At 42.8% G+C, this 25,488-nt stretch overlaps 1 protein-coding gene across 2 annotated transcripts in view; it reads right to left on the reverse strand.

Annotated features, from left to right (window-relative positions):
- The window catches only part of GAN (gigaxonin), a 1,111,762-nt gene that overhangs the window by 497,464 nt on the left and 588,810 nt on the right, over positions 1 to 25,488 (reverse strand). For both annotated transcript variants that reach the window (XM_044081792.1, XM_044081791.1), the window contains exon 7: positions 14,533 to 14,682. In XM_044081792.1, coding sequence (XP_043937727.1) covers positions 14,533 to 14,682 — 150 coding nt within the window. The remainder of the gene's footprint in view (positions 1 to 14,532; positions 14,683 to 25,488) is intronic.

Below are 25,488 nucleotides of genomic sequence, written 5' to 3' on the forward strand. Positions count from 1 at the left end.
AACTGTCATCTATTATATGCTATTTTTAAACTCAGTTATTAAACACAAATGGTGCATGTTTCAATGAAGTATGCTACTTTTAAGACACTTATGCATTTGGTACTATTTTTTTTTCTTTGCTGGTTACAACTAACAGTCACAAAACTCAACATGTAGCTCATCATTCCTTTTACAGTGAAATCTACTCCATTCTTAAACACTAAATGAATCAGGAAAACATACTTGTTAATGTGTGTGAGACTGACAATCCCCAGGGGTAGGGAATATGTGAACTTGGATATAGTATGTATAATTAGCAGGCGGTCTTGCCCCTTGCAAAATACAGCAGACTTCTTTTGCATTGCCCAAGGTTGTGCCTTGGAGCATGCATGTTAGGGTGGCAATATATATTTTTTCTTCATCCCTTTGTAGCCGATGAATCACTGGGTCTGGTGTATCCTGTACTGAATATCTGCAGTAATAAGGAATGAGTGTCATAATGATTTGCAAAACCAAGCCACACAAACCAAGTTCTCTCATCCTAATGGTAAAAGACACTTTAAAAGTGTCACACAAACCAGATACCCATGTATTCAATTTATTTTTTTTTTATGTTAACTCTCTCCTTTCTTAAACCTTGGGCACCTACAGAAGCACTGTCAGATAACTATCTCCACTCCACTGACAGTGTGCTATATATATATATATATATATATATATATATATATATATATATATATATATATATATATATATATCTTAAGTATACTGTGTAATGTGTGGAAACTGTTTACAGAGGCACAAATGTGATCAATTAGTTTGGCAAAGTGCTTTTATTAAAAAAAATCAAAAAAAAAATCTAAGCAGGGCTGATGTGAGCAGTTTGGGGACCTCCAGCAATGTTAGCTTGACTGCCCAACAAGAGTGTTCCCACATCACAGTTAGGTTACTGTTAGGCATTTCGTTTACATGGTTCATTCATGCCCTTCAGTATACATACATGCCTTTATGCATGCAACATTATAAATCATGAATGACAGACACACAGACTGACCTTTAATTGCAGGGTTATCACATCGTAAACAGCCTCTGTATCACATCAAGGTAGCTAGTCACACCCACACACATGCTATTTATTACAAAAATATCATTCATGCCGAGATAAATTAGAGAGGTTTGTTGACAACATTCACAATATCTTCTGGCACCAGCCACTTCTAGTCAACAGGTAAGCCTACCAGGTGTTTGTCTTTAAGGACAAATGAGTAGGACTACTGAGCTGAGTTGATCATCATGGGGCAATATGCAAATAAATAGGAAAGAACCAACTTTAGGACTACATGAAGCTTGCTAAATCTCACAAACCCAACCTTAATAACCACACCTCGCAACAACAATCTAAAGGTTAACTACAATGAATACAAGGAATGGTGATGCACTAAGGATAAGAGAGGAGCCTGGTTAACAGTCTTTACAAGCAAGACATACAGTAATGTCAGCCGTCACCTTGACAGCTAGATTAACTGGAGTGAGACTCATAGTTTAGAACAAAAACTAAAACTAAAATTATGGTTAGAGATATTTAACATTCTGCTCATCACAGCCTTCTGAGAAGTGAAGAAAACTGGTGGTGAGAGAGAAAGCAAACTATTATTTAGCCAGTACCAAAACACCCAGGAAAATAAAGCATCAAACTGTACAGCAAGAAAATCAGAGGTAAACCTGCAAATACCAGTTTGTAGTACAAAAAACATATAAAGCTTCACCAGTTATAGTCTATGCAATTATGTACATAACCAGGAAAATAAACCTAGCTCACAACTTTAATGAAGAACAGCATTCGTTTTAAAGTCAGCTCTCTCCACAGGTTCAGAAAAGCATTTGTGTGCAAGAGTGCCAGAATACCAGTTTAATAAATCATATCTGCCAACATGTGAATAAAGATGCAGTATCTGTAGAACAGAACAACTTTTATTACAAAAGTGCCTCCAGTTAGCGCTTTCGTCTCCTCACTCAGAGACTTCTTCAGACTGAGGCCATAATACTTCATATGTAGCACATAAATACACACTACCCTCACATGATACAATCGCATGATTTTGATAAAAAACAATGAAAACTACTAAAAAAACACATTTCAGTATCTTAACCATTTCCTTCTCAAATACATAAATTCCTCCCTATTCTTTAGCCCTGGTGGGAAACATGCATTTAACTTCACTTGCCAGCAGTATTCTAGCCAGCCTAATTATTCTACATTTAAGATATTCCTATAATTTTTTAAAACTTCTAATACTAGACATTTAAAATTTATTTCACATTTCTTCTCTGTATAGTGTTTGCTCATGGCATTCCTTACATCCCCACTTGTAATAGCATACTTGTGTTCATAGATCCTTCTACATAGTTCCCTTGTTGTTCTTCCCACATAGAAGGATCTGCATTCAAGGCACACTAGTAAATAAACAACATTCTTGGTTTTGCAAGTGAACATCCCTGGCATATTTACTTTAAAATTTCCCACTTCCAATTCACAGGATTCTGTACATAAACACTGACAAAAATTACAGTTAAAGAATTTAACCATTCCTCTTTTACCTTCTAATGTCATAGGTCTATTTAATTCACTTTGGAAGAAAACTTTGTAATTTTTTGCTCTTTTCTGCACAAACTTGGGTTCTAAACCTATCTTTTCTATAATTTCACTATTTCCTTTAAGTATTCTCCAATTTCTGCTCACTACAGATTTTATAGCTTTAGAATTGGCAATGTTTTGAAAAGCTAGTGCTATTTTAAAATCCTTCCCACTTCTGCACCTCTCTACCTCATTTGTAACAGTTCTATTAGAAATGGCCTTATCCAAAATATTTCTAACTTCCTCTTGTGGATATCCTCTTTTTCCATCCTAGTGCAGAAATTCTTAGCTTCCTCTACAAATTCATTTGTCATTTTTTGTTAAGTTTCTAATTCTTTTGAGCTGGCCTTTAACTATATTTATTTTTGTTCTTTTTGGGTGTAAGCTAAAATAATGCCAGCATGTTATTTTGGAAGTCTTTCTTTTATATTTTTGATACAAGTCTATTACCTTCTTTATAAATGGTGAGGTCCAAGAAGTTGATCCTATTCATATCATAACTGTAAGAAAATTTCAGATATGAACATATATTGTTTATATACTTCAAAAATTCCTGCAATTCTTCATTTGAACCTCTCCATATTAGAAAGACATCATCAATAAAACGCATACTTTTGACTACACATTTATTGAAACTACTTTCTAATATATTTACTATCTCCCACCCTTGCATAAAAACACTTGCATAGCTCGGGGCTAATGCTGCTCCCATGGCCACTCCATTTGTTGGACATAAATATGTTCACAAATTTCCAAAAAAAAAATGCAACTTAAACTAAATCAATCATTTCCATCAGTAGTCCCACAGTGTTGGATGAAAATATTTTAGATTTCAGAAGTTCACTTCTGTTTCCATACCTTCAACATTTGGAATTATACTGTAGAGGGAATTAATGTCTAAAGTTACTAGTATGTCTGCTTCATTGACTTCAATTTTATCTATTTTGTTTAAAAAATCATAGCTGTCCCTTATATACATTCTACCTTTAGTGACAACTTTTTGTAAGTGCTTGGCAACAAACACTGACATCCCTTCAGTTTTACTGTTGGCACTAGCAACTATGGGTCTTAAAGGTGGTTGGGTCCATGTTTTTATGGATCTTTGGTATCCCAAAGATCCTACTTATTTTGGGGTTGGTGTTGGTCAGGTTCCTTCTTGTTCACTCATCTATCCTTCCTGTGTAGAGCCATTCTTCTATACAGGAATCTATGAGAGTGTACCCTTTTTTGACCTCTAATTGTTACTTTTTATAGAAGTTTTCATCTAATAATTTCCCCTATTTTCCTTTCATATTAGTTTCCATCTAGTTCCATAGATCCACCTTTATCAGCTTTAAATAACAATAAATCTTCATTTTTAATCAATTCATCAAAACATTCTTTTTCCTTTTTTGTCAAATTATAATAATTGACTCCAGCTTTATTTTCTAAAACTTCCAGCATTTGTGCCTTACAAACATTTAAAAACATTTCTAATTCTTTAACTAATAGTGGGTTAAAACAACTAGGTTTAGAAAATTCCACATTGCTTGTATTTTGTGTACCAAACATAATATTTAAATTTAAATGTCTAACATAATCCCTTAATTCATTTATCATAGTGAGTTTGCTCTTTGAGCTGGAGCAAGTTCCATCCCTTGCTCAACACAACAGTAGTCTTCGGTTAGGCTATAATTGGATAAGTTAATAATTTTAAAATTTACAGTACCTATGTCTTCCATGACTGTTTTCTCTTGTTCCAATTCCTCCTCTGGCCCATCTTGCCATATCCATGTTTTTGTTGTTGTTGCTTGTTCTGATAGTTAAATCGTTCACTCTTTCCACTCGCCGTTACTTGAGCCCAAGTCCTTTGTTGGTTATTCACCCTCTGATGCACATCTATCACCTGTTGGCATTCTATGGCTTCACTTTCTCTTGTTTGGGACACATTAATACTCACACTGGAGTCTCTGACTTTTGGTCTTACTGCTTGCTCTGTATTTTTTACAACACAAACTTGTTTTTCTGTTTTTTTATTCATTAGATTTTCATTTTTACTGTTTAAACTCTCCATGCTTGCAATCTGGCTGTTAGCCCTACTGCTCAGCCTCTCCGACCTTCAAAGTACATTCCCTTCTCCTCCTGATGTAATGACGTCTTCCATCATTCTGTTACTGAGCATTTCACTCTGCAGTTGTAGTCCATATGCTACGGACACTCCCCTAGCATAATCGCTTTGATCTCTCTGGAACTTTTTTTTATTATCCTTTTGCTTAGTGCATCATTTAATTTTATTAGATTTTCTTGAATGATGCACATTTTACTACTGAAGTTTTCCACCGACGTAGCTTCTTTTAACTTTATATAACTTTTTTCAGTTATTTGGGCTAACTTGAATGTTGTAATCACGCAGCACCTCCATGTACTGCATACCAGCTCTTTGGCTAATTTCTAGCCACGTGTCTACTAATTCTTTTGGCAAATCTTTGCCTGCTGGTAAATTCTTTATTCTGAGCCCTTTTGGGACTGGTGTAGCTTTTAGGCTGTTGTCAAAGAACAGATTATCCCACTGCAAGTGTTTTAATAACGAAAAGTTACTCTCAAATTTTATGAATAATTCATGAAAGTTAACGTTGCTAGTTGGCATGCTAACTGTTGGTTCATTGTCATTGTTGAAAAATGGGTTTATTGGTGGAGCTAGATACCCATTTAAGATGTCTTCACATGAGTTAAAGTTCAGACTTGCCCTCCTTTGGCTTCCATCTACTGGATTAATAGTCCCTTCTTGATTCAAAATAAACAAACCTATAGGAGTGTCGTTTAGCACACATCCAGCTGCCAAAGCTGCAAAGCTAGTCCCAGGAAGGATACTGTTATCCATACAGGTTCCGCTGCAACTCTGCTTAAATCTCTCAAACAGCAGCAAGCAAATAACTGAAAAATGTGAATAAAGATGCAGTATCCATAAGATATAACTTTTATTACAAAAGTGCCTCCACTTAGCGATTTTGTCTCCTCACTTGGAGACTTCTTCAGACTGAGGCCATAAAGCAGATGCCATATACTGACCATCTAAAAAAATTCCAGCTATACTCTGTGGCATATCGTCTACTTAGAGGCGATCTCTGCTTAACATACAAGGCCATGTCAAACCCTGAGCTGTTGGACATGCTCCACTTGAAGAAATCCCAATCCCTCAGAGCCACACGCTCCAGGGATCTAAACCTTGTCATCACAATGAACAAAACATGCTGGAGGGATAGGTTCCTGACCCAGAGACTCCCCATACTCTGGAATAGACTGCCCATACATATCAAGTAGAGCGCCTCATTGGCCCTCTTCAAAAGGAACCTTGATGATTGGATGGGAGATAGGAAATTCACCCCGGGTATCATGTCAGTCGCCCTGCTAGACAGGGACCTGGAGAAGTAAATATTGTGGGAAGAAATATCCAGGGAATTGTTATGGCTAGGCTTGCATAGGCCCTAGGGCCTAGTACCAACCTATGAACCTATGTAGCGCATAAATACATACTCACTAACCTCACATGATATAATCACATGATTTTGATAAAAACAATGACAACTACTAAAAACAAACAAAATACATAAAAACACTAAGAACAAATCTGACCTTCAAGATTAATTTGCATGCTTTACAGTAAACCACAAAGCTAGCAGAAAGCACGCATCTTTTTTATTTATTTATTTATTTTTACTAAGGCCACATTGCCTCACTTTTCGGAAGGGGAAGTCGCTGATCCTGTGATTTTGGACAGATGTTTGTGTGACTGTTGTTGTTTGTCTTTCGGCTTTTTCCCGGTAAGGGGTCACAACAGTGGAACTCCAGTCTGCTAATGATTGGCAGTAGATATTTTATGAAACGCCGAGGTGCCAGCTCGATGCCCAACCTTCGACAAAGGCACGCCCATTTACGCACGCATGTCTTTTGAACGCTACCCAACCACGGGGAGGACATGCAGACTCCACACAGAAGGCACTCCCAAGCCAAGCCAAGAATCGAATGGGAGAACCTCTTGCTGTGAGGTAACAACACTACCACCATACCACCATGGCATATGTGCATGACCTAAACTGGAAGCAGCAGAGTTGTATTAGGTAGAGGTGATTCCATCCATCCATAACCCCTTTTCCCCACTTTTGCACACAGGGTCGGGACGTCACTTCAACACTGACAATCATCTACAGCCAAGGTTTACATCACAGGATGGCTAGCCCTGCTGCAGTAGTTCATCCACACACACATGGCCAATTTAGTTTGTCCACTCCACCTACTACATGTCTTTTAAAATTAACTGCCTCAGCTCACCCATAAAAAACCCATGCAAACACAGGGAGGACATGCAAAGAAGTTATTTGCACTTACTAACTGTAACTAAGATTTGACGGACAGTACTGGGTGTTAGTACAATCCAGTATGTGCTGACAAGAGGACTTCTGCAGGAAAAAAGTACAGCTGTGTACACTTACCATAAATGTAGATGTTCGAGTGTATTCACTGTTGCAGTCATCACATCTGGGTTATCCTTGCCAGGGTAGCCCTCAGTTGGCCCAAATACCAGAAACTTAGTATTTCTGCATTGGTTGCTGTCGCTTGAGGACTGACACCAGATCATCAGTAGTATAAAGTAAGGTAGCAGACTCCATTACATCAGTTTATCTTGCTCTAACCTGTCAGGAGCCCCCAAAGTAGGAGGCCAGGTTCTGGTGGAAAAACCCCACCAGTGGAAAATAAATACCAATATGTCCCTTGTAAGGAAAGAACAAGGAAGAATGGTAATAAAAGGAGAAAGAGAATAAAGGGGGATGGAGGGAGGGAGGGAAACCAGGACTGCAGCAGTGAATACACTCGAACATCTACATTTATGGTAAGTGTACACACCTGTACTATGTTCTTCGTGCTTCACTGTTGCAGTCTTCACATTTGGGTAGATTCCCAAAGCTAAGGAAATGGGTGGTGGCAATCAAGGAAACTACGAGCTGGCTAGGATTCCCTGCAAGACTGCAGAGGCAAACCCTGCCCTGGATTTGAACAGAGGCAGGGGGTAATGCTTGGTAAAAGTGTGAACAGATGTCCAGGTGGCAGCCTCCAAAATGTCCCTGGTGGGGACTCCTCTGAGGAAAGCTGGAGAGGTGGAGGCTGCTCTGGAGTGTGTCCTGACCTCCTTGGGGGGAGGCTTACCATGCTGTTTGTAGCAGAAATGGATGCAGTGTGCTATCCATGTGGAAATGGTTTGCTTGGAGATGGCTTTGCCTTCTGCCCCTGTAGCAAAGCTAACCAGCAATTGATCAGACATTCTGAAGGATTTAGTCCTTTCCAGATAGAATCTGAGCTGTCTGTGCACATCTAGAGAGTGAAGAATCCTTTTCCACTTGTTCTGGGGATTAGGAAAGAAGGTGGGCAAATGAATGGATTGGTTGAGAGCCACACTGGACACCACCTTGGGCATGAAGGACGGACTAGTTCTGACGGATATCCTGTCTGCATGGAAGTTGATGAAGGGTTCCACAGCCATGAGTGCTTGCAGCTCAGAGACTCTTCTAGCTGAAGTGATGGCCAAAAGGAATGCTGTCTTCCAGGAGAAAAAAATTAGCTCTGCAGAAGAAGCTGGTTTGACAAAGGGCAGAGTGAGCTTTTCCAAGACAAAGTTAAGGTCCCAAGCTGGTGTTGGTGCCCTTCTGGGGGGCCTCAAAAGTTGCTAGCCCCTCTGAGGAACTGTTTGATCAAAGGGTGTGAGAAAAGGGGCTGCTCACTGGGAAAATGAGCAGAAATAGCAGAGGCATGATTTTTTACAGAGGAGAAAGACAGACCACTGTGTAGTAGGTCAGCTAAATAATTCAGGATGAGAGGGATGGAGGGCTGTGCCATACTGGCTCCCTTAGCCTGGATCCAGGTGCAGAACCTTTTCCATTTATCTGCATAAGACTTTCTGGTAATAGGACTTCTGGCTTTATGGATAACATTGAGAACCTGTTGACTGAGGATGGCAGATTGGTCTGGGGTTAGGGAATAAGCCAAGCTGCCAAATTGAGTGTCTGTAACTGGGGATGATGAATTCCCCTTCCCTCTTGGTCAGGAGGTTTGGAATCTGAGGAAGATGCCATGGAGGCAGTGGGGACAGACTGCACAGCAAGGGGTACCAGTGTTGTCGGGGCCAGTCTGGAGCTATAAGAATGGTCCTTGTTTTTTCCTCCCTTATTTTGAGCAGTACTCTGGGGATGAGAGGTAGGGTCAGAAAGGCATCCACTTTCCAAGCCATGCAGTGATGCTCCCTGGTGCAGAATTTGCTGAGCTGATGGTTGGTGTTGGAGGCAAAGAGGTCAGCCTTCGGGGTTCCCCATTTCTCAGTTATTAGGGTGAAGAAACTTCTGTTGAGTTGCCACTCGTGTGGGTCCAGAAGGTTTCTGTTTAATTGGTCTGCTAGACAGTTGAGGGAGCCTGGTAGGAATTGTGCTAATTGGTGTAGTTGCATGGAAGATGCTGTGAGCCAACGGGTCATGGCCAACCTGCATAGAGGGTAGGAGTGAGTCCTTCCCCTGCTTGTTGATGTACTACACCACAGTGGTGGTGTTTGTTTTGATCAAGAGAACTCCTGGAGAGAGAAGGGGTTTGGAAGGCTATGAAGGTGTGCTGGACAGCTATCATCTCTTTTTGACTGATGTGCAGAGGGATTTGCTGTGGGCTCCATTGGCCCTATGTGCACCTGCCATCCAGGTGTAAACCCCAAGTGTAGTTTGATGCGTCTGTGGTGAGGGTCTAGGTAGCGGGGGGGGGGGGGGGCAGGCCCTTGTTGTGGGAGCATGCTGTTGCCCAGCAAAGAAATTCCTTTCTGAGGCAAGGAATTATAGGTATAAGAGTCTCCAGGTCTTGAGAGTGTTGACACCAAAGGCTTTTTAGGTACCACTTAAGTTTCCTCATATGCAGTCTGGCATATGGAATAAGTAGTATGCAAGATGCCATGAACCCCAGAGCTTACAGGATTTTCCTTGCAGATAGCTGGGGCCTGGTGGCTAGATGGGAGAAGTAGGCTGTCAGGAAAATGTGTTTCTCTGGTGTAAGGTATGCCATCTGGGATGCTGTGTCCAGACTTGTCGCCAGGAAGATTATCCTTTGGGTGGGCACCTGTTTGGATTTCTTTTCGTTGATTGTGTACCCTACAGAGGTTAGTAGAGTCTTTACAATGGCCAGGTGCTTGAGCAGCTTTTCCTGGCTGTCTGCCTGAATAAAGCAGTCATCTAAGTATGGGTAAATTTGAATATTTCTTTGTCTGCAAAAAGCAATGGCCAGAGCCAGACATTTTGTGAAAACTCTGCGAGCAGTAGATAAGCCAAAGGGAAGTGCAGAGAACTGAAAGTGTTGAGATCCTGCCCTGAAGTGGAGATATTTTCTGCATGATTCCCCGATAGGAATGTGGAGGTAGGCCTCTTTTAGATCGAGGGTGGCTAGCCAAGCGTCCTTGGAGAGCATGGGTAGCAGCTGCTGGAGGGTGAGCATTTTGAATTTTGGGATCACCAGGAAGGTGTTTAGAATGGATAGATCAAGGATGAAGTGCCAGGTGCCCTCTTTTCTGGGCACCAGAAAAAGTCTGGAATAGAAGCCTTGGCCTATCTGTTCTGCAGGAATGCTTCTACTGCTCTCATAGAGAGCAGGGAAAGGATTTGCTTTTGCGCCTCTGCCCACTGATTTGGTGGTAGATCTGGGAACCCTTTTGGGGTTTGAAGGGTGTGGAAGGAAAATTTGTATCCCTGAGACACAATGTTCAGAACCCATTGGTCCTTGGTAATGGTGGCCCAGGTGCTTGAGTGAAAGGAGAGTTTTTCCTCCTAGGGGTAAGTGAAGGTGGGGGGGGGGGGGTGGAGAAGGTGAGTCATTGTGAGTTCTTACCATAAGTGGATGGCTTAGAACTCCCAGGTTTTGAAGTAGTGGTAGTCCACTGCTTAGATCTCTGCATTCCCTGGGGCTGCTGTCTGGGGGGGGGGGGGTCTGTTTCCATGGGGCCTAGGCTGGGCTAGTTTACTCGAAGCAGGAAAGGACCAGTGCTTGGAGGGACAATGCCTGCTGAACTTAGGGGGCTGGACCTGTAAGGAATCCTAAACTGTTTGCATAGATTTTGCTTTTTCTTCCATCTTTTTTTAAGACCTCTTCTGCCTTAGTGCCAAATAAGTTATGTTGCTGAAATTTCAGCATATGGAACTGACAATTTAGTGCCCTGATACAAGAGTAGCTGAGGTGTATATTTTTTGACCCCATCTGTCCAATGCTTGGGAATCCCTGTCTGAGGGCGTGGGATTCTTAGCATAGGTTGCTTTAATCCCTTTTGGCCCTTGAGAAATGACCTCAGGGTCAGCTGTTGGATTTTTAAAAAGATATTTGTGTGAGTCAGGGACTCTATAGTACCTATTTGGTTTTCTGGGAGCAGGAGGTAGGGCATCAGGAGTCAAGCTGGATTAAAAGAAAACATCATCCACAACATCCAGGACTGGGGGGGATGGCCAAGGGTCTGTGTTGCGGAAGATCTGGGAATTCCCCGAGTCTCCTTTTAGACTGAAGGTAGTCCTGACTCTCACATTGCAAATGCTCCCTTAAACTATGCAGGGTTTCCCCAAAGGAAAAATCCTCCGAGGGAGAGGATGAAGGAATTGAGTCCTCTGCATCAGAATCTTCATAAGAGGAGAGGGGTTGCATGTCTTCATAGTCAGATGCATCAGACTCATCTGACTCTTGTTCAGACAAAACTACAGGGGACAGATCTCTCTTCCTTTTTGAGGGGTAGCTTGGCTTCCCCTGATCAGCATGTTAAGGTCTTCCGGCATTTTAAGCATTTGAAACTGAGGCAAGGTAGCAGGCGCCTGAGAGTGGGTTGTCGGTTTCTCGGGTGTGGTTCGAACCATGGGCCTAAGAAACTCGATCAATTTTGAAAGAACGGTAGTTGCAAAAGAAGACGTTGGTTTGTGTCGAAATTCGGTAGTGCAAAGGACTTCCTCGGAAGCTGGTGCCTGCTCAGTGGCTCCAGACCCATCCAAGGTAGAGACGACCGCAGAATCCATAGTCGAAGAAGAGTTTTGTGGCATACCGGACTCTGAAAGGGTCTCGGTAGTGGCCTGCAAATCAACTGAAGTGGGCATCAGGGGCTGCGAAAGAGCCTCACTGAGTAACGGAGGACTGACGACTAGCTTAACAGAAGTGTCATCAGTAGGTTTGGACCTGTGCAGTCTTGTCTCTGTCTTTATCTTTACATTTATGTTTTTTTGGAAGATCTGCTGTTGGATGGCTTACCAAAACCATAGTGGAATTCGAGGACTGTAAACAAAAATATCTGGATATAATAACGGCCCAACTATGGATAGTTCTGGCGTTGAACAAAGCCCAGAAGTGACAACAGGGGATGTTGTGGTCTGGGCCTAAACAAGTGACGCAGTAAGAGTGGAAGTGTCGGTGTGATATTTGCTTTCCACAGGTAAGACAATTAACTTTTTCTGACATCAGTTAGTGCAAGAGAAAAGGATCCCCAATGGGGTACTTAGCTTTAGAAGACTTCAACTTCAGTTCAGAGACGAAAACTCAGGTAGCAGCCAACTGGCACTCGTGCGAACTGCTTCTGCTTTGGGCTCCATGGCAAGAAAGACTGATGTAATGGCGTTGGCTGCCTTACTTTAATACTACTGATGAGCTGACGTCAGTCCTCAAGCAACAGCAGCCGATGCAGAAATACTAAGTGTCTGGTATATGGGCTGGCAGGGATAACCCAAATGTGATTACTGCAACAGTGAAACATGAAGAATATCTGCAAATAAACTAAAAAAATTTTTAAATTTGACTGTAAAAGTTTTTTTTACTTCTAAAGACACAAAGTAAGAAATTTGGTGTACCAACAAATGCTTTTACTTACTGATATTTCCAGCATAACAAAAATTTCACCTTTTACTACTATTTATACTCACTGAAGAATGCAGGCAACTTCACTTAACTGACATTTCCAACATAACAAAAATTCTTTCAAAAGTATTTAATTACTTAATGGTATCACTTTATACTATTCTATATTATACTGAAATATACAGGCTCTCTGAGGAACAATCGAATATTGCAGAAAGCAGTGGATATGAAGAAGAGGACCAGTCTGGAACGGGATAACAGACCACTTCACAGCACAAATACTTATTCACACAGACAAACACCAATATATATATATGGGTAATTCAGAGAGCCAGTTCACCTAATAGTATTTCTTTCGGTATGTGCAAAGAAACCAAGGTATCCAGTGAAAACTTACAAGGACATCAGAAGGACATGCAAATTAGTCAAAGAAAGAATCCCAGTCAGGAAAGACACTAGGAAAAGCAAGCACTGAGAGTCTGCAACCTTAACCACTGTATCATTAGGCCTCTCTGCCATATTATTAAATCTGCAATACATATTGCAGCTTTTCTTCATGGGCCTCAATAACAAATAACCCTCACACAAAAAGACATTTCCAACCTACAATCAATTAATAACTAAATAAATGTTTTTCACTACTGTACTAAAGGAAAATATTGAGGTACAGGCTGAATTCAGAAAGCAACAACCAAGTATATTGTAGCCATACCTGTTAGATGCAACTACTACACTTTGGCAAAAGCCACTAACAAGAGACGAAGTATAGGGCTTATAAAAATAATTCTATATAAAGTTATTTATAAATTATGGAGTCATATAAGGTGATAATACTTTGAATGGCAGCGGTGGTTTTTGGAAAGTTAGACAGTTTTGAACCTGCTGCAAATCAAATCCTAATCAAACCTGACTACTGAAATACAAGTTGTTATGCTATAAGCTTGATGAAAGCTTCTTATTTCCTTACCGAGATATCCAGTGATAGAATTAATACAATCTGGAGAAATGTTCATAAATATTCAATGATATAATACTTACTTATATCTGGAGAAACAGTCAAATATCTTACAGGCTGATTCGATGAGGATGACTCACATGAGGCATCAGTGAAGTGCTTTGTCTGGAGAAAGGTCTCACACCCCATACATAAAGAAATTGTTGTGATCCATGATTGCTGCAAATTGCCTCTTCTATATAGCAACTGCAAAGTGGGTGCTATTTAAGGTTTATGGCAAGAGAGCCAACACTTTCAACAAGCAGAAAGCACCTGCAACGCTGACTCTGAAAAGATCCAAGCAGAACAAGTTCTGACTAGTCATGTACAGTAAAATCGTGTGTTTCTGCATTCTGGGCCTTGCACTTTTGAATTTACAGGACTTATATAGGTAAGCATGAAAATATGGTCATGAACGCCATGATCTCAGTTGGGAATGCTGCAGCGAATCGAACTTTCAGTCTATACAAAAAGCATTACATTCACTTGTGCCAAATGATGAGCCATTGCCCCTTTGGTGGTGCAAACCCATGTAATGTCACATGAAAAAAGCAGACTGAAATCTCACTATAAATTTTGAAGGAATGAAGAGATGGATAATTTGCACATTACAAAGGCAAAAGATCAATAGAGATGAAGGAAAGAAATCTATTAGCAAGTACACAAAGCTGAAGAAAAGCAGACTAAAGGATGAAGTGCAAGAACCATTTTAAAGTACATGTGGTGCTTGAAACCAGCTATATGTAAAATGCGGGGGGTTTAAACCTAAAATTCAAAAATGCTTGAAAAAATATGTGGAACCCTGACAATTTAAGTGAGAATGTGCAGCCAGAGATCAGTTAAAACCCATAGACTGATCTTAGTTGATAACAGGAGAAAGTCACACTTGATAAAAAAAAAACTAACATTAGTATGCACAAAAAATGGTCCTATGGGTGAGTCTAACAGTCTTCATCATTAAACAGTTTCTGTTGCATCAAAGCACTTTAAATCTGACAGAAAATCACTACATACTTATAAATTACACTAAAAGATGTTTGCAACTTACCTTTCTAACCATTGTCATAGAGGGTTGCTTTGTCCATGTTTTAAGGTAAATGTCACATGATTCCATGGAAGTTAGTTCTATATCGCTTGTTTCTCCACCAAGAACATATATGACTCCATCAATTTCCACAACCCCAAAACTATGTCTTGCCTATAGAAAATATATGTCTATTAGAAAAGTACAAAATTCACAAAGATGAACATAATTAAATGGTTATAATGAAATGTAACAATGAACCCTTTTACATTTCGCCTTCATAAAGTAAAACATTCTTTAACCGTTCTGTTTTTCAAGGCATACACTAGGGGGAGAAACCCCAATAGAGCAACATTAATTATCAAGAATCAAAGGGTGTGGGGTCTTCTACAGGAAAAAAAATGTGTTTAAGAATTTGAAGCACTGTATTTCATAAATAGCTTTCAACGAATTTTGATGAATAAATGAGAATGGCAAATACTTTTCTGGTGCAAAACAGTCATTTGCTCCTTTAAACAATGTAATGACAACATAGCAAATGACTGTAGTAAGAAATAGGTGATGGTAGGCAGAACACTTTCCAGAACAGGATGTAGGGGAGGTCTGCCGTCTACCCCAAAACTTTAATTTGGGTCAACCATGTGTTCACAATTTTCTGATCCTAATTTAATATTTTCAAACCGTATAGTGTCTTCAATTACTTACATTAATGCTTATTTGTAGTTGTATAATAGTTTAGAGACAGAATCAAGGAATGACATTTAAAATATATACTACTCCATCTTAAAGGTTGAGTGAGAAGGATCACCAAGTAAAGAGGAGACATAAAAGTCAAGTTACAGTCACATTTTTTTCACTGATGCTTAGCACTCTCATAGGTATGCCAGAAAAGGATATTGGAATAACTTCTGCAAACCAATGAATGTTCTCTGCAGGATGGCATAGCTCACTCAAAAGAAGGCACCTTGAGGAATATTAAACCAGATAAGTCAGGCAAAGATGCAGATGGGAGTCTGATTCCAAAAAAAAACACATTGTTGGTGTCTTGTCACTTTAGTGCAACCCTGCCCATATTCCAAAAGACATGCTCTCCATGAACTTATTCAGGTGTAAGATGCATCAAATTTACAAACAAGCCTTATTCCAAAGTAAGTCACTTATACAGAGAACAAGCTTTTTGTAATCTGGCACCAGGAAGACCCAAGTAAAGTACTGCTCCAGACTGCAACCTGACTTATTTCTCAACGTGGTTCCTGACTCAGTCTTACCTCTCCAGTATGCACCCTGGGCTCCACAAGTTTCCACCCAACATACTGTCAAAGTATTAAATACTTGCATATTTTTTTTAATAAAAGTTTATGAACCCTGTTCTGGGTTAAGCACTCCAGAATGAACCAGCAATTCTTCAGTGTTTTGATTTGTATCAGTGTTTAAACAGGCATTTACTGTCATACTAGAAATTCATGGCCGTCACTGAGCTACATTCCAGCCTCCTAATCTGGTCTCCACCTGCAGTAATCCTCCTATCCAGTACATTACAACTCCAACCCCATCTCCCAAGATGTAAAAATGTGTTGGTAACTGGAATATCATTAACTGAATTTTGAACATATGCAAGAACCCTCGGTACTCTGCTTATAAATGACTCAAAGGATGTTTTTCAGCTTGGCAACTGTCTGTCCAGTGCTTCTGAAATGGCGTGGGAAATATTCATCTCACACATGCACACTATACAATTCAGGAGACTTGTACAACCCTTTATACTCAAAGCCAGCAGAAAGCCCCCTTTTAAAGTCAGGATTAATGCAATGCAACTTGTAATTGCAAAAAAAAAAAGTTGATTGTACAAAAACATTTTTCACCCCAGCACCACCAATCTGGAAAGTAATCATGGGATGGATTCTGGCCCCCCTCAATCCCACTATAGGTTTTCCATTTGAGAAGACTGACCCAACTGGACCAGTTTCAATCCAACCCTGTACACAACATCAAATAAACTAAGATAATATGATACAGAGAATAACTTCACATTCGGCAAGTGAAACTATACAATCCAAACAATGAATGAATAAAAGAGTTTCACAAAATAGTAGAGTTGCTTAGTACAGCCATAGAGCTGACAAATTAAACTTAGCAGTATGTTCTTGGTGAGAGAATGTTCTTTCTAAAAATCTAAAATTACCCAATCTACCCCCCCCCCCCCCAAAAAAAAATACCCAATCAGTGTCCTTATAAATAGGTCTTTATCTGAATCAGAAGTACCTATCATATGGAAACAATCTCACATCACCCCCATCCATAAAGGAGGCAACTCTTTTGAACCATCCAATTTCCATCCTATATCCATCTTGTCACCCATATGTAACATTCTCGAGAGAGGTATCCATCAGCAGGTAATGCAATACCTATTGCAAAATAATCTTTTAACCAAAACCCAACATGGCTTCAGACCCAGCCACAGTACAGTTATAGCTCTATTATCCTTTACAGACATTGTGATCAAGGCCAGAGATGCAGGATGCTATACAGCCTCAGTTTTTCTTGATCTCTCCAAGGCCTTTGACACAGTGCCTCACCCCTTACTATTAAACACACTGTCTAACTTAGGCTTCTCAGATAACACAGTGAAATGGTTTCAGAGCTACCTCAAGGATTGTAAACAAGCAGTAAAATGGTCCAATGAACTTTTGCCCTTTGTGCATAACCCTACTAGAGTCCCCCAGGCTCCATCTTGGGACCCCTACTCCAACATTTTCACAAACAACCTTTACACTGCCTCTTACCCAGGAAACCTCAATCAATATGCTGATAATTCCACCATATCTGTACTGCTCAATCACTACAAGAACTACTTTCAAAAACTCAACAGTCCTTTACTGCTGTTGAATCCTGGCTAGGAAATGTCCAATTCTTTCTTAGTCCTAAGAAAACTAAACTAGTACTCTTTCATCCCAAAAACACCTCCCCTGTCACTACTGATCATTTCAATATTCTTGCATCTGACAACACTGTCATAGAAATACTGCAGGAAACCAAACTTCGAGGAGTTATCACTGACGAACTTTCATTTGGCCCCATATAAAGCAAAATGTAATGAAAACTTATCAAAAACTGGGACTCCTATATAGGAACAATCATTTCTTTACTGCAGCAACCATAACTTTTAGTTATGTACTTACCATAAAACTTTAGATGTTTGGGATCCATCTTGCCTACATTCTGTACTGATGGGTTCGGAGCCGATCCTCGGCTCCGACTCGGCACGCTATGCTATAGAGCGAAGCCTCTTATTGGCTGAGCTATTCTATATCCCAGGATGCACCACCACTACTTCCCCAGATCTTGTTTGTCCGCACTCATGCACACACACATAACTGTTTATATAACATTGCCAGATGTTTCAAGATGAAACGATAGTACTAGGACCGTCCGGTCTCTTCTGATCTCCAAGGCAGGGGGAAGGAGGGTGGGTTATTAGGAATGTAGGTGAGATGGATCCCAAACATCTAAAGTTATGGTAAGTACATAACTAAAAGATGTTATGTGATCCTATCTCGCCTACATTCTGTACTGATGGGACAGCGTCCTAGCACCTGATTCCTGGGTGGCTCACTGGAAAACACTCCTGAGAACTGTGGAACCAAATGAAGCTCGCCCCCGAGATGCCACATCCAATTTGTAGTGGGAAATGAAGGTGTGCGGAGAAGACCACGTAGCCGCAGCACAAATGTCGCTAATGGCAAGCTTAGAATGGAATGCTATTGAAGTAGCCATAGCTCTTGTAGAGTGAGCTTTGACAGAGGTTGTAAGCTCTTTATTAGAAGAGGAATAAGCCTGACTAATACAGTCCCTGATCCACTTGGCAATAGTGACCTTTGTGACGGCTTTGCCCAATTTATTGTCCGAAAAGGACACAAACAATTGATCTGTTTTCCGTGTTTGTTGGGTCCTATCTAAATAAAATCGCAATTGTCTGTGAACATCCAATGTGTGGAAGATGTATTCTGCTTTGTTTGAGTACTTTGGGAAGAAAACTGGCAGTTCTAATGACTGTTGCAGGCAAAAACTGGAACAAACTTTAGGGACAAAGGATGGGTTAGGCCTGAGGGATACTCTATCTTTGTGAAAAACCAGGTACGGTGGTTTGACAGATAGAGCTTGAAGCTCTGAAACCCTTCTGGCTGAAGTAATCGCGACCAGAAAGGCAGTTTTCCAAGAAAGAAATTTCAAATCACAGGTTGCTGCCGGTTCGAAGGGGGAGGAGGTTAAGGCACGTAATACCACATCGAGATCCCACGGAGGAGCAGGATGAGAAATCGGAGGTCGTAAAAGCACAGCACCTTTTATGAAGGTTTTACACAATCTGTTGCTCATCAAAGGTGGGTTTACAGATTCATGAAAATTGGAAATAGCTGCCAATTGTACCTTGATGGTAGAGACTGAAGAACCTTGAATGAATAGGGAAGTTAGAAATTTCAGGACTTCTGACACCGGGACAGTGATGGGATCTAGACCCCGGAGTTGAGCCCAAATAGCAAATCTCTTCCATTTGCTAGTATACAATTTCCTAGTGGCAGACTTGTGGGCCGAGGATAAGATACATATGACTTCTGGGTCTAAAGTATGATTTCTGACTATAGTCGGAAGAGGAGGAGCCAAGCTGTTAACTTCAAAGAGTGAAGGGACTGATGGAGTTGTCCCGACTGATGAATTAATAGGTCCGGAATCTGATCCAGGAACCATGGACTGTCCAGAGCATACTTCTGAAGATAGGGAAACCATACCTGACGAGGCCAGTAAGGGGCAACTAGAATCATTTTGCTCCCTGAGTGAGTCGCCTTTTGGATCACTCTGGGAAGGAGGGGAACTGGAGGGAAGGCGTAAAGCAAGCCGGTGGGCCAAGGATGGGCTAGGGCGTCCATGGGAATCTCCCCCAGAGCTGGAGTGAGAGAGAAGAATTTTCTGCACTTCTCGTTCAGCTGGGTTGCGAAAAGGTCGCAACAAGGAGTTCCCCATCTGCTGAAGATCTGAGTTGCCACTGCATCGTTCAGAGACCACTCGTGAGGAGAGAGAATAGTTCTGCTTAGTCTGTCGGCTATTACGTTGGATTTCCCAGGGATATGATTCGCTACCAGAAAACGTCTGGTCGCCACTGCCCATTCCCAAACTCTCATGGCCTCTCAGCAAAGGGGGTAGGATCTGGTCCCTCCCTGTTTGTTCAGATACCAGACTACTTACATGTTGTCGGACTGAATGGCGATTACACCCTGAGGGAGGTAATCGTGGAGGGCTTGTAGAGATAGAAGCACCGCCCTCATTTCTAGAATGTTGATGTGAAGGACACTCTTGTCGGAATGCCAATTGCCTTGGACTGACCTGCCCAGGTAATGCCCCCCCCACCCCGTCTGGGAGGCGTCCGTCGTCAATGTGGCCGTAGGAGGAGGTGGAACAAAGGGTCGTCCCTGATCCAGATTGGAGGACACCAGCCACCAGCGGAGGTCCCGTTTGCAGGTTTCCGTGATCCGTATGAGGTGACTGAGAGGGAGATCCTGAAAGGACCACTGGGTCGATAGGAGCCACTGGAGAATTCTCATATGCAATCTTGCTAAGGGGACTAGGAGAACAGTGGCCGACATGGAGCCTAATAGCTGCAGGACCATCCTGGCTGGGGCTTTGGATTTGAGAAGCAAGGCTCGGACTTGAGCCTGTATAGTCTGTATCCTTTCTGTAGGAAGATAGACCCGCATTTGGTTTGAGTCTATCTCTACTCCAATGAACCTTATGTGCTGAGATGGCAGCAACACAGACTTTGGCCAATTGAAGGTGATTCCAAGGGAAGTGCCTAGTGATATGGTGGCTGCTAGGTTCTGCAATAGTAGACGCCTGGAGGTGGCAGTCAGGAGCCAGTTGTCCAGATACGGAAACACCTGGAATCCTAGACTCCTCAGATGAGCAGTCACGACCGCCAAACATTTGGTGAACACCCTGGGGGCTGTGGTGAGACCAAAGGGCAGTGCGCAGAACTGAAAATGACCGTCTCCCAGGCTGAAGCGCAAATGTCTCCTGGACGCCTGATCTATCAGGATGTGATAATAGGCGTCATTGAGATCTATGGAGCACATCCAAACACCTTTCTCCAGCAGTGGGAGAATGGATTGTAAGGTGACCATTCGGAACTTGGACTTCTTGACTGAACGATTTAGGTTGCTGAGATCCAAAATGGGCCTCAAGTCCCCGGTCTTTTTTGGCACCAAAATGAATCTTGAGTAAGTCCCTAAACCGATCTGGTCTGCAGGAACCGGTTGGATGACGCCTTATTGAAGCAGCTTTGAGATTTCGAAGGCTGCGATTCCCCGTGGACTGGGTGGCGGGTCCGGGATTTTCCTGGGCGGAGGGGTGTGAAAAGGGATGGCGTAACCTCCGGCGATGATTCGAAGCACCCATCGGTCCTGAGTGATACCCTCCCAGGCTTTTAGGTGCCTCGAAAAATGACCCCCGACTGGCTCCGGAGCTGCACAGTCGGGCAATCCTTCAGGGATTGTGGAAGGCTGAAGAGCCACGAAAGGACTCGCGGTCTCCAGTGTTGCGGGGGCCTCTGCCGCCTCTGGGACGGCGTCTTCCAGAAAAATTTCCCCCTCCTCTGCCTCTAGAAGGGGAATCGTCCTGCTGCGAGGGATAAGACTTCTGTGATTTACGGAACCACATTTTCCCTCCTCTTTTAGCCTTGGGGTAAGGCCGAAAGGGAGTGGAAAACCGTGCCCCTACGGCAGTCAAAGTCTTATCTTCTTGCTCACAGCAGGTCAATGTGTCCTTTACCTTGGGTCCAAACAAAGAGGACCCATCAAAGGGAGCGTCGGCAAAGGAAGACTTAAAGGCTTCCGCAAAATGACACAGGCGGAGCCAGGCTTGCCTCCGTAGAGCAACACCCGTACCCGAAATGAGCCTCATGGATGAGTTTGATATCGATGACAGAGTAGCCAACCATCTGGGCCAGCTGCTCAGGTAGGTTACCCAAGAGGGTATCTGAAAGCTCCTTGATCAGATCCCTCTGAAATCTAGTGAAGTGCGTCAAATAGTTCAGGGACCTTAAAGTAAAGGCCGCTGAACTGAGGGTGCGCTTCCCGTACTGGCCCATGCTCCTAGACTCCTTATTAGGAGGATGGACAGACGTCAAAGCCTCTGCTACATCTTGTTGGGTAGCAGATGCCACCACCAGGGTATCTACAGCCACACTTTTGGTCAGAAACTCCTTCTCTGGGGGTGCTGATAAGAATTTATTTGGGCGAGCCGGCACCGGTTCCACAGAGTCTGGATGCTCCCACGCCCTTCGACAGATCAAATCTAGGAGCTCGTCGAAGGGCGGAGACACCCAGGAGGCGGAGGGCTGAGCCCCAAAGGCCTTGAGGAACACCGACTCGTCAGCGGAAGGGGGTTTGGAATGCCAGCCGCCTCGTTGTTTGAGGGCTTCCAAGATGTCTGCAAAGGAGACATCATCTGAGGACGACTTAGGGGACCCCTCCGCATCATCAAGATCGGTGTCCGACATGAGAGACTCATCGGGGGAGTCGACGTGCTTCCTCTTGCACAGTCTTTTCCTTGGGGGTTCCTCCGAAGAAGCTTCAGAGGGACCTCCAGGAGGGGGGGAAACCCCACTGGGGGTGACCTCAGGCCCCGGGGCTCCGGTGTCTAGCGACAGGGGGACTACCAAAGACCCAGTCTCCGTGTGTAGGGAAGATGCCGGTGAGACCGTGGAGGTAGCCAAAGAAGATTTGGCCAAAGCACTCCTCATGGCCCTGAAGGCCGGACCGCCAGAGTCCTGGGAAGGTCCGACCCCCAGGGCCACAACAGTAGATGGCACCCCCGCAGCCGACGCACCAAGAGGAAGGCTCGGAACCGAAAACATCGGTCCCGAAGCGTCCCCCCGGGGCCGACCGAGGAGGTCTGTGTACCGAACTCAGACTCGAGAGCCGGGGTTGGAGTAAGGGTCGGAGCCGACCCGAAAACCTCCATCGGCTCCACCAGCACTGGCTCCAACGGTGCCGAGGCTGTTGGATGAGGAACCAGAACTACAGGGTGGGCCATCGGCTCCAAAGCCGAATGGGCTGGAGCCAAAACTAATTTCTGGAATACAGGAGACTGAAACAGTCTTAGGAGCACCCTGTCGATGTCCGAATCCGACATCTTGGAAGATCGGGAGGAGACCGACCAGGTCCGAACAGACTTCTCCATCGGCTCCAAAGGACTGGGGGACCGGCTCCGAATAGACTCTATCAGTATCGGTGCCGAGGGAGATTCCATAGCAATTTCCCTCTGTGCCGAAGAGGGCTTTGGTGCCGAAGGGAAGAGTCTGAGCCGGCAACCCTCATCGGCTCCAAAATCAGTGGAGCCGATGAAGGTGACCCGCCTCTCGAAGCCCCAGCCATCGGCTCCAAAACCAGAGGAGTCAAGGCTGGAGGCATCGAGGCAGACCGTTCTGCCCTCGGCTCCGAAGTCCGTGGAGCCGATGGAGAAGCCTGCTTAGATTTCTTAGTGGTCGGTTCCGACGGGCTGGTCGGAGCCGACGATTTCTTTTTCTTAGCTGGAGAGGAAGAGGAAGATAAGGCCTCTTCGAAGGAGGGTTTGATAAGCCCTTTTAAGATCAATTTATTCTTCCTCTCTTGGAGGACCCTAGAGGAAAAAGCATGACACACGCTGCAAGACTCCTGAAGGTGTTTGGCGCCTAAACAGTACACGCATAATGAGTGATCGTCCGTGATGGACATTTTGTAGTTGCATCTCGTGCATTTCTTAAATCCTGAGGGTCTATGCTCCTTAGACATAATGCCTGTAGACTACTCACTATTAACAGAGAAAACACAATGTATGTAACTCAGCACAAAGATTTTCACAACAATAAAAAACTTTTTTTTTTTTTTTTAAACGAGAGGCGAAAGCCCAAGAAACTTAAATACAAATACACCAAAAAGAGGGCCAAGAACCCTCTAACTCAAACAGGTACTTGACCTCTCCAAAATAACAAGAAGACTCACTAAAGAACTAGGGGAAGGCCCCTCTAACTTAAACGGAAACCTTTCCCTGTCCAGTCACACAAATTTACCACAAAAAATTCACAAAAACACACTTATACACAACGATAGCTGTTAAAACAGTTTTTGGGTAAAGATTAAGGAATTTCCTGACAGAAAAACTTTCAGAAAAAAAGCACTTAGCTCAGCCAAGTTCGAGACCACGTCCTAGCTTGTAAGCGGCAAACGAGATCTGGGGAAGTAGTGGTGGTGCATCCTGGGATATAGAATAGCTCAGCCAATAAGAGGCTTCGCTCTATAGCATAGCGTGCCGAGTCGGAGCCGAGGATCGGCTCCGAACCCATCAGTACAGAATGTAGGCGAGATAGGATCACATAACATCTACTCTTGCAAAAACATTTTTACTTCCCTCCCTTCTTTATGGTGCTCCTGCCCTAACTAACTAACTAATAAACTTCTACCCTAAGCAAGATGGAACAATGCTACAACAAAGTTTGCCATAAACTCTAAATATCACACACACCACTGTAAACCTGTACTAGAACTAAACCGGCTTGAACTCCCCAACCAACCTGGCTTTGTTCAGCTATCCACCTTGCACAACTTTATTTTCAACCCTACTGCCTGCCCTGCACTAGCCAATCTACTCACACCTTACTCATCAAATCGATCCATACGATCAAAAGACAAAAATCTCTTAGCTATCTCAAAACCTACAAGAAAACCAGGTCACTCCCTGTATTCATACTCTGTCTCTATACTATGGAATTCACTACCTCTAGCTACCAGGTCTATGCCTGGCCTAACCAGATGCCCAACAGACTTCTTACAGAGAACCCGGCGCCAACTTCTTGGAAGTGTTTTTTATTGGTGCTGCTAAGGATGTGGTTTAGTAACACACAAACTACAACTCAAACAGACCCAACGAGCTTTACTGATTCATTAAAACGTGCTTTTCTACCCTGTTAGTTTGTCTTCTTTGGGATATTCTGTTACCTTCTAGCTCTATAATTTACTTGTTTATTAAGGGATCATTACCCCTGCTTGTATTTCACGTCAGTTTTCTTTAATTTAGAATTCCACAAACATGTTTTCTGTTGAAATGCTTGTGTGCAAGCAGTGTTTCATATGTATTTTTTCTCTGTGAATGTGTCAAGATGGAATTACTGTAGATACTTAGGGCTGCAATCTATCAGCTTAGATCAGTTCCCTCCTCGGGCTCCTGTTGCATACACAAAACTGTGTATTGTTGAACACGGCTTCTGTTTCTTTACCTCCTGATATTAGGAATCTCTCTACTCTATCCTAAAAACAGTTCACTCATACAGACGTCATCTGAAAGTTGAGAAATGTACCCACTTCCATACCCCATATTCTATTTAACCTTTGTTTTCCAACACATTGCGAAAATATGTTGCACGCACATGCCAGTTACATAGGTGGTCGTTGAAAAGGTGTGATTTGAGGAGGCTTTTTAAGGTGGGTGTGGAAATGTTGTATCCTGAGGTCGAGAGGCAGGGTATTCCATGTTTTGGTGACTTTATATGGGAATAGAGATTGCACCAGAGCGGTTTTTGCATGGGATAACTTCTATCAGGGTTTTGTTACTGGATCATAGTTGCCTATTTGAATTGTAGAAGCTTAGGCGGCCAGTCAGGGCAGGGGTTTTGTCAGGATAGTATAGTATTTGGTGAGCTAGGTTGAGTTGGTGGTAATGTAATAAGTTAGGGAATTCTAGCCAGTGATGCGACTGTAGGGGATTGGCAGTGGTGGAAGCATGATTTGGTGTTGGTAGCGAACATGGCGATTTTGTTATAGCATGTGGAGAGTTTCTTCAGGTTGGTTTTATTCAGATTTGTTAGGACAGGGGATGCGTAAAGTAGTGTTGATGAAAGTTGGGTTCTAGCTATGGCAATTTTAGATTCGGACGTTAGAAATCTTTTGTTGCAATAGA

The sequence above is a fragment of the Protopterus annectens genome, chromosome 8.part1 (genome assembly GCF_019279795.1).
Source record: "Protopterus annectens isolate FY-2018-M chromosome 8.part1, PAN1.0, whole genome shotgun sequence".
NCBI lineage: Eukaryota > Metazoa > Chordata > Ceratodontiformes > Protopteridae > Protopterus > Protopterus annectens.